The 9,946-nt window shown below is 36.6% G+C and overlaps 1 protein-coding gene across 2 annotated transcripts; it reads left to right on the top strand.

Moving 5' to 3' along the window:
* Nucleotides 1-124: 124 nt before the first annotated feature.
* gzf1 (GDNF-inducible zinc finger protein 1) lies at nt 125-9,022 on the top strand. 2 transcript variants are annotated; one of them, XM_069178661.1, is made up of 6 exons: nt 125-252; nt 1,796-3,198; nt 3,694-3,788; nt 4,457-4,624; nt 4,958-5,115; nt 7,186-9,022. In XM_069178661.1, exons 2-6 carry the CDS (start codon nt 1,808-1,810, stop codon nt 7,711-7,713), a joined length of 2,340 nt encoding a protein of 779 aa, XP_069034762.1. In that variant the 5' UTR covers nt 125-252; nt 1,796-1,807; the 3' UTR covers nt 7,714-9,022. The 2 variants fall into 2 exon arrangements, with proteins under 2 accessions (XP_069034762.1, XP_069034763.1); XM_069178662.1 differs by lacking the exon at nt 125-252 and adding an exon at nt 259-622.
* The last annotated feature ends 924 nt before the right edge of the window (nt 9,023-9,946 follow it).

Raw genomic sequence — 9,946 nt, forward strand, 5'->3', positions numbered from 1 at the left:
TATTATTTTCCGCGATCTGCTCAAAGAAATGTATAGTTGGCTCCTGAACAGCTTTTTTTTTAACCCCACTCCGCCTTTCTCCAATCTTTCGCAGCCATGTTTGGAAAGCACTCGCAGCGTTACCTCACATTACCATCTCCAACATGGCTGCTACATAAAGGCACCAAGGCGTTCTGGGTGCAATTTTTACAGGAAATACACTTAATGGTATTGCTGAAGATTGTGATGGGCTGCCATTTTACCGAGCTTACGGTAAGAAACCGAAAATCAAAAATGTGCTCCCAGTACTTCTAGAGGGCATAATCTTTTCGCTGCTACCAGTGTTATGCGATTATTATTTTGTTTTCTAAAAGTGACTTGAGGTTGCAAAATATTTCAGACTTGAAATCCTAGATTTTACTACTATTGTTGTTTTGACAGAAGAGCAACGTCATGGTTTGCTCTTTAAAAAAGAACTGAAAAGTTTTATTTACAATTGGCAACAGATTAGAATGAGCAATGGATTCATTTAATATTTGCGAAATATGAAGGATTTTGTGTTGATGCATGCCCAAAGTTTTAGGCCTGTGGACTTGAAACGTTTTTTTTTTTGTCTGCTACAACTGCAGATGCAATGATATAGGTAATGTCGCCCTTTTGTATTTGCTGGGTTCAGTTTCATTTGGTCTTCGTTTACTGGACTTATATGCACTGTAGCTTGTAGTTGTCAACTAACGGGTGAAGTGAGATTCGTTTAAGTTGCACCTGTAACTTTTAAAGCATTAACAATAAGCCATTGTTTTGGATAATGTAGCAATATAAAAAAAACAGGAGGATATGAATTAGATACAATGTATAAGCTGCAATAAAAATAAAAAGTGTTCTTATGTTTAATAATAATCCAAAGTAATCGTGTATACTATGATGTTGCGCCGCTTTAAAATAATTATGATAACAGAATATGACATTATGCTTTTCAAGTGAAAAACACTCCTCAACTTTGCAGTTACCACTTTTATGATTTCTACGTAAGGCTGTAAATTCTTGCTGGGCGATATCCAGCTTGTTTTAATGTTTAAGGAATCGCTTTTTTGAACCATTACTGCGCTGGTTATTTTGTACGCTGCAGGTCCAATCAGTATTACAGGTAATTGTGACATCAAATATCGCTAAATCTCATCAGGCACGCATGAAACAGCATCATACATTACCTAGTTACCTGTATCCGAGGGTTTAGTGAAAATTAGTTTAAACGTTTGCTCTAAAAATAATTACAAAACCCATAAAATAAAGAAACTATATATAACAAAGTAAAAACGTAAAGGTAGTACTAACATATTATTAGGGTTTTTGCGATTCAACATTGAGTTAAAAACTGGTACGTTATTGACTTGAACTTTTCTAATTTCAGTGCAACTGGATGTTATTTGAAATAGATCGTTAATACTACATTTTCTCATATATTTCACACATAACGTTACATACTTATTACATCTCTTTTCAGCATGATGTTGTTCGTGGTACCAGTCTGGAAAATATAATTGATCACATAGTTTAATTTGAAAGACATTCTAATCCACAATGTCTTAAACAGTTTGATAAATGTTTGGTTTTGTTAGGTTTAAGATCTTCAGTCAACAAGCTGATTAGCATATGCTTGCTTTCATATTATGAATGCATATGCATTGAAAGAGTTTTGGAATAATAGAAAACATTTTCTATAGAAAACGGAATATGGCAGGTAGTCAAACTTACATTTGCTTTACAGTAAACATGAACTTTTTAACAAGTTTGATTTTTTTTTACTTATAACCAGAAGTGACAAAACATGAGCAACATTCTCGTTCAGCTAACTTCAGAGTCCTACCATAAAAATGTGCTGAATGAGATGCACAGACTGCGGCTCTCAAGACAGTTATGTGACGTTACCATTCAAGTGGACTTCCACGGTAAACTGGAGGAGTTTGAAGCCCACCGGACGGTGCTAGCAGCAACCAGTAAGTTCTTCAAAGAGCTTTTCCTCAGTGAAGATGAGGTGAATGGGAAATCTTCCAAAGTCTGCTTGCAGCAAATGGAAGCTACTGATTTCACCTGCTTCCTTGAATTTGTCTACACCTCCAGAGTACAAGTTGAAAAGGGTAGAGTTGGCAACATACTCGAGATTGCGAAACTGTTGCAATGCCAGGATTTGGTGGATACCTGCGAGCAGGTGAATGAGTTGAAACCTGCTGATTTACAGGGAGCAAGTAGAATACAAGCAAACAACCTCTCACAAAATGTCGAAAATGAAGCTGGCACAAAAGAAGGTTTGCTTCCTCTAAAAGAAAACCCCCTGGAACTGGCATTAAGTACTGTAGCGACTGGGAATGAGAAAGCAAATACGGCACAGAAAATAGAAAAGAAAAGGGAGCAGAAGAAAGATGAGCAAATGAAGAGCAGGAGGTTAAGTTCAAGGCTTGCAGGCCGCAAAGTGTTCGTAGACATTCCTAAAAAAAAATATGTCAGAAAGTTGAAGGACCAGCAGGGGGTGGCAGATGAGCTGTCAGGCCAACCTCCAACAGTGGACATTACTGATAAAACTGGGGTGAAAAAACCGGATGACAGGGAAAACGGGAAAGGAGATGTTTGTGCTAACGTTACCGGAGCAGCGGAAGCCGCGGAAGCCGCTGAGAAATCCGATGTGGCTGATAATGAAGATGAGGATCCTGTTGAAGACGATTTCTATGATGTGGACTTTGAGATTGGTGAAAACCAGAATGACGGGGACCTGGAAGATGGTGAAAAGAAGAAGCGGGGTGGGTTGTTCAGGTGTGAAACATGTCAGCGGGGATTTAAATATGAGAAGAGCTATCTTAAACACATCAAAAAGAGCCACGGTGTAATGCCGGAAGTAATCTATCGCTGTAGTACCTGCAATCAGACATTCGCTAACCGTTGCAACCTGAAAATCCATGAGCGTCATGTCCACAGTGACGAGCGGCTTTACCCCTGTGACGTCTGCAACAAGGCTTTCAAGCGCAAGAAGGATGTGAAGAGGCACATTCGGCAGGTGCACGAGGGAGGTGGAGAGAGGCACTACTGTCAAATCTGTGGGAAGGCACTGAGCTCCAAGACAGCTCTCATGCTTCATGAGAGAACTCACACTGGAGACCGCCCATATGAGTGTCCAGACTGCAAAGCCAAATTCTCCCAGACATCCGCGCTCAAGACACACCGCAGGTATGGTTCTGGGGGATTTTAGTATGAAGTACAGTGTTTGATGTTGTAGTATGCTGTGAATTAGATTTTCTAAAGCCTGGTCTAAAAGATGCCTGAGCCTCATGAAAATGGAGATTGCGTAATCTTTCAATCATATGGCTTTCACTGTAAATTAAATTGTGCTTATGCCAGATTAAAATACTGCGTTGTTAGCATATTTGTTAAAACTCATGTAAAATAAAAAAGACCAAGAACGAGCCAAGTTTGTTGGAATAATCCTATTGTTTATTTTGTTCATTTAAAAAATGTTGAAGTTTAAGGAAAGAAACTTTCCTTAACTGATCAAGTCAATATAGCCAATTGGAATTTGAATATACAGTAAGCTTGCACAGCTTTTTCATCTTCCACATCAGATTCATTTTGCTTTTTTATATAACATTAATTAAGATTTCATCATATATTTATATGCTTGTAGGGAATTGAAAATCTACCTCTTTAATTCATTTTTTCCTATAGAACCCACACTGGTGAAAAACCGTTTTCCTGTGATGAATGTGGTGCTCGATTCACGCAAAACCACATGCTTGCCTACCATAAGAGATGTCACTCAGGTAAAATGCTTAGAATGTAAAAGCATTATACAGCTATTGTAAAGTGTGAGGTCAAGCACTTTATAAAACATCACAAAGGTTTTAAAAGGAAGCCATTTGGCCCATATTACTTTAATTTTGTTTGTTTTTATAAGTAACAAGCTCATCCAGTGTGTTTTTATTGTAGTAACCTTTACTAATTCATGATTTATAGGTAAATTGTTTTGTATCTGTCATCACTAGAACTAAATTACTTTTCCAAACAGAAATGTTGATGGTGCCTGAGTATTTTAGACTCCTGTCAAATCAAATAATAATAGTATAGTATTGTAAAGGAACAAGTAATAGGTCTATTCTATGTAGAAAAGAGAAGAAAGAAAACACGTTTCGGCTGTGGAGCCTTCTTGTTCATTTGTGAGGTTAAACTCTTGGAATTTCAAATTTCATGTTATCTGCACTCACTGTAGAGAATGATTCTTGTTAAATGTAAATTCAGTTTAGTATTTATTCTGCAAAGTAAATGAATACTAAACAAGTGTCACAACCATAATGTATACAGGTAGAGTGATATATGAGAAAATCACTGTTGGTAATATAATATTGACTATGTACATTTAGGGATTTAAAATCCAAAGTGGAAAATAATTGTCCTATTAAATTTTGTGTTTACTGTACCTTTTACTTCACAGGAGAGAAACCATTCATGTGTGAGAACTGCGGAAAGAGCTTTGCTTCCAAGGAGTACTTAAAACACCACGCTAGAATCCACACTGGTTCCAAGCCATTTAAATGTGAAGTCTGTTCTAGGGCATTTGCACAAAGAAACTCACTCCACCAGCACATGAAAGTGCATACAGGTAATACGTCAAAATATAAATATCAAACCATATGAAAATAAGATACCATATACTGTACTGTTCTCAATATGTAAAACAATCACTTTAGGTAACTATTGAAAAAGAAGATAATGGTGGTATCATACGTAATGATAAATCATAAATTGCTGTGTTAAGAAGAAATTACATATTTATATTGGGACTTACTATACAGTGTAATTTCAAATGGAAAACCAATGTGGGAACCAGTGTTCCTGCTGTTAATCCATGTACACTATTGCTATGACTGAGGGTGAGTGTTTTGTCAGGATTCATACTGGCCTGTAACACCTGTGCTATGATCTATGGTTTCAGGGGAGCGTCCATACTGCTGTGACCAATGTGGAAAGCAGTTCACTCAGCTCAACGCTCTGCAGCGTCATCACCGTATCCACACGGGAGAGAAGCCATACATGTGCTTGCTGTGCCGCCGAACATTCACAGACAAATCTACTGTTCGGAGACATACTATGGTAAGATCACTTCTCTACCCTGTTCCTGGAGGAATCGTGTCTCTTCTCATTTTTGTTTCAGCAAAGTTCTTAATCGCAGGCTGATTTCAGTATTCTTTTTAGGGCATATTTACAGATTTGCTTTCACCTCTTAAAAGGTCAACATGATTTGGAATTGGTAGCAACCTTGTATGAATTTCTGAGTTGAGAACTACCCTCACTCAGGTGTGTTGCCTCAAATGCCTCAAATTGCCTCAAATTGGACCACTTCAGAAGGAAAAATGCTCACTGTGTGAGTGTCTTTCCTTTCTGCGTCTGTCCATCATAAAATGATCAAGTAGTAAGAGCTGCTTAGTCAGAAATCCATCAACAGTTTGCAAGTTAAGGAGTTGCCAAATAAACAATGAAAGAAGAGTATTTCTGACACTTACAACTGACCAACGAAACAAGTTAAAAGAGTACACAAGCAAGCAGATCAATTAAAACTTAAATTAGCACTTAAGATGTGGAGATTACTTGGAATTAAAATTATCAATTTTCCTCCAGGACCAGCTCTCCGAACTACTGTGATAAGAGTATAGCTATCTGTGAAATTTTAAGTTTTCATATAAAGCTATAGTTTACTTACAAATTGTTGTAACTTAACAACAGTTGTGTCCTGTGTTGCACAATGGTGTAGGAGGTTAAACTGAGTTAGACATTTCTTTCCAATACCTCATTTGTCTTTTATACTGGAATTGAGTCAAGTATCTCATTTTCTTTCTTAAGAGTCTGATATTACATCTTATTGCTGGAACATTCATTATTAGTAATGGGGTGAGATTCGGGTTTGTGTTTTGGGTTAGAGTTAAGGTCTTAAATATAAAAACCTTCAGTTTTTCAAATGAAAGGAGGCCATCTGGGCCATCATGTTTGTCTTCTAGTAGTTAATTCATCCAAAAATCTCATCCAAGCATTTCTGTAATGAAGTAATGGCAACAGTTTTCATAACATGACTGTGTAGCTTGCTCTTGATTCCCACAACACCTTATCTGAAGATGTGCCTCCTCTTCCAAGCTTTAAAAGCAATTCCCCTTAGTTTCTGTGCTTTGATGTGTGTTTCACTCTTGATTCGGAAGATGTCCGCTGGGATTTAACTCTGTTAATGTCTTGCAGGATTCTGAATATTCAGTGGAATAAAGTACTGAATTTAGCACTGGATATTTGGATCCTTTTAAAACAAAAAAAGATTTAGAAATTTAAGCCTAACAGAGTAAGTAATTAATTTTAGCCCAGAAATGTATCTGGTCACTCTTTTCTAACCTGATTCTGGAGCACTGATTTATTTATTATTAAATCACGACCAGAGTTGTACACAATATTCTACATGAGATCTTACTAATCTATTGTGGAATTCTAAAATACCCTGATTTAAATTCTGTCTGATGAGTTACTTAAGGGGTGATACGGTGGTGCAGTTATCATTGGTGCTTTACAGCACTAGGGACCACGGTTCAATTCTGGACCTGTGGTGTTTAGTAAGTGGAGTTTGTATGTTCTTATCGTGTTCATGTGGATTTCCTCTGGGTGCTCTAGTTTCCACACACAATCCAAAGCCATACTAGTAGGTTAATTGGCTACTGGGACAATTGGCCCTAATGTGTTCTTGTCTGTGTCTGTTTGTGCCCTGTGATGGACTGGCGTCATGTCCAGGGTGTAGCCTGCCTTACGACAAGTGCTTGCTGGGACACTCTTAGTATCCTCTGCCACCCTGAATTTGATGACATGGGTGGATGGAGTTATCTACGTTAAAATGGCATCTGACAGATGTTTGCCCAGACTTGAATTTGATTGAAATCTTCAAGAATTTCCTTTGCATCTCTACAGCTTTTGCTAAACATCCTAATTTAGTATAATTTGCTTACATGACTAATTCACAACACCAGAATCTAGATCATTGATATAAATCGAGAATCATCCCTTGAGAATTCCCAGAGGTTCTTCACCATATTAAATCAATTAAGAACAAATTCTATTTTGCAATGACAACCTGGAATATATTATAGAGAAAAGGTCACTGTCTTTAAACAATAGGTTTGTTTCTATCAACAGACTCATGACAAGGAAACCCCATGGAAGAACTATCTGGTAGTTTTGGAGGGGAATGTGGAAAGTGGCCACAAGAGAAGAATGAAACAAGGTAACATGGATGTGAGTAAACAGCAGGACAAGGTAGTGCCGATTTCAGAAGCCATTGTTAGTCAAAGTGCACTCAGTCAAGCAAATGTGAGCACAGAAGCTGTGACTGAGCAGGCCTTGCCCGTGTCCATCGCTGCAGATTGGAGCTCCAATGGTCAAGCCATTGCAGTGGTTAGCCATGCATCGCTTGGTGGTTTCACAGTTGTCTCCATAGAAAATCCTGTTGCAGTTGCTTGCCCTGTTTCAGTTCCTGTTTCAGTGTGTACCCCCGTCTCCAGTGACATAACTATCGCAGCAGAGATGTCTGAACAGACCCCTGGCAGTTCTTCAATCCCCATTACCGCAGAAGCCTCCAGCCTTAATATGACTGAGAACATAAGTGTTGAAGCCATGGAAATTTCATCAGAAAATGTCGCTAGTTCTTCCCTACAAGATGCATAATGTTTTTGTCGTCGAAGAGCTGTGTTAGAATAAATGTTGCATTTTTTCATCAACACTCGGATCAATTTAAATTAAAGTTACATTTACATTGTTGTTTTGCATAATTCCCACCTGTTACTGGTGAGAAACAGATTTATTTTTTTGTGGCATGCAGAAACACCTGCAGTCTTTTCAGTATTCTCTTCTTGTAAGGCAGTCCTGTGGGTTTTTTTTTTCTATTGTAAAAGAACAACAATTGTGATCAACTAAACATCCCTAATTTTACCAAAATAAAATTAGTATTTTGTTATTATGCTTTTGTTTAACAGACACCTATTTACAGTGAAATACCTCTTTGAAGGTTACTAGATCTTTACCTGTACTAAACACAATAATACTACTATTTGATTAACAAAATAAGTCTACTAAATCATAGTGTAGTTAGGCATTCCCAGTCCCTTATCACTGGCTTAATTTTTGAACAAATGGTGTGTGATTTTTTTTTTAAATAAGCGGTACATAATACCGCTGTCTGGAATCTCTTGAGTTCTGGTTTCAATTATAGACTGACTCCATCTGTGTGGACTTTGCATGTTCCCTCTGCTAACATGGATTTTTTCAGTGTGCTATAGTTTCCTTCCACCTTCTAAATGCACTGGCTGGGTTTCTGAATTCTCTCTGTATGTGTGTACTATGACAAGCTCATCAAAGTTTTAGTCCTGCATTGCACACTGTGCTTCTGAGATTTGCTCCAAGTTGCCATTACCCTCACCGGGAAAAAGCATCTAAGTGTTAATAGATGGTTGTTAATAGATTATACCTGAAATGAAAGACAAAGGGGGAAAATAAGGTAAATATATACTATCTGAAATGTATACATATGCTTATGTGTTTTTAGACTTCAGACAAAGAGCTCATTTGACATAAGTCTGGAAACTGAAGGATGTAAACTGCAAAGCATATTTCAGTGGGATCTTTTTTTGTAAAAAATACTTTACATGTAAAAATGTAAAAAAAAAAATCAATAAGGAATCCAGTGTGTGGTGTTGTTGTTGTTGGTATTTCATGTAATATCTTTTTTTGTAAACTGATTAACAGTGAGAAATTAGCTTTAATCTTTTAAAAATCTGTCAAGTGCACATGAAGAGATGTTTAAATTAAATGCTTTAAATGGCTGTAGTGTAAATATTGATATTGGATCTATGTGTCCACTTCAGTTGAATGTTAGGTTTCAGTTAATTCTGACAAGTATTTCTGGAAAGTATTACTCCATTATAATGCCATTCTGTATTGTAATTTGAAAATAAAAATAAAATAAGGTACAGAAATATTTTGATGTCACTGAATTCAGTGCTGAACTTGCTGTAATAATACTGGTAAATAATTCACTGGAATAGATATGAATAAATTGTACCAAACTTTACGTTAGAGACAGTGCATCTAGAAATCTTGTATTTTCTTAGATTTTTTTGTATGCTGGATTTTTTTCCTTTGAAACAAGATTGCTCAAATTCCTTTTATTCAAACTTTTCAAAATATATTTTTCTACCTAATAGTTTCCCATGATTTTCAAATTTACACCAAAGCCTCAATAAATAAAGATGCTTCCACATTTTAATGTTGCTGCAATTTAAATGTAATTTGAACTCCATTTTGTTCCAATAATCCATTGAGTACAAGGAAGCAGGACAGTACTCATGTAGTATAATTTAAACTAGAAAGAGTTATATGTGGACATAATTATTCTAAGATTGAGACTATACAATGGTTTGTTTATGTGAAGTTTGTGAGACTTGCAGAAAATACTACCAGTGATTAAGGTAACAGTAGTTAATTTGGCAGATGCAGTCTTCATTTAATAAGGCCAGTTGTTCATTTTTTTCAGTAGATAGAAATGTATATATTTAATTTAAACTTTTTTTGAAGTTTTGCTAATTTTACTGTTTTTGCCATTTTCACAAGAAGGCCAAAGAATGACCGTTTAAGAATTGTCATGCATCTTACATAATTCAAAAGGTTATTTAATTTTAAACCTAAATGTAAAAATAACTTGGATATGGATCCATCATAAGTGGGGAGAATTAAGGGAGAGTGGGAATGGGTAAGGGAGGATGAAAAATGAGTCTCCAACAGACATAAATCTGGGAGATGAATTCCAGGAGGAAAGTAGAAGACTACCTGTAAATGAATGGCGATTCTTAGCAAGTGATCCAAGTGTTATTGCAACGTGTATTTTGTCTTCAAGGGTACTTGG

Source organism: Lepisosteus oculatus, chromosome 2 (genome assembly GCF_040954835.1).
Source record: "Lepisosteus oculatus isolate fLepOcu1 chromosome 2, fLepOcu1.hap2, whole genome shotgun sequence".
Lineage (NCBI taxonomy): Eukaryota > Metazoa > Chordata > Actinopteri > Semionotiformes > Lepisosteidae > Lepisosteus > Lepisosteus oculatus.

Coding starts and splice junctions, on each gene's coding strand:
- gzf1 (XM_069178661.1), top strand. CDS start 1,808: ATGAGCAACATTCTCGTTCAGCTAACTTCAGAGTCCTACCATAAAAAT. Junction 3,789..4,456: donor CCATAAGAGATGTCACTCAG/GTAAAATGCTTA, acceptor TTTACTTCACAG/GAGAGAAACCATTCATGTGT. Junction 5,116..7,185: donor CTGTTCGGAGACATACTATG/GTAAGATCACTT, acceptor TTCTATCAACAG/ACTCATGACAAGGAAACCCC.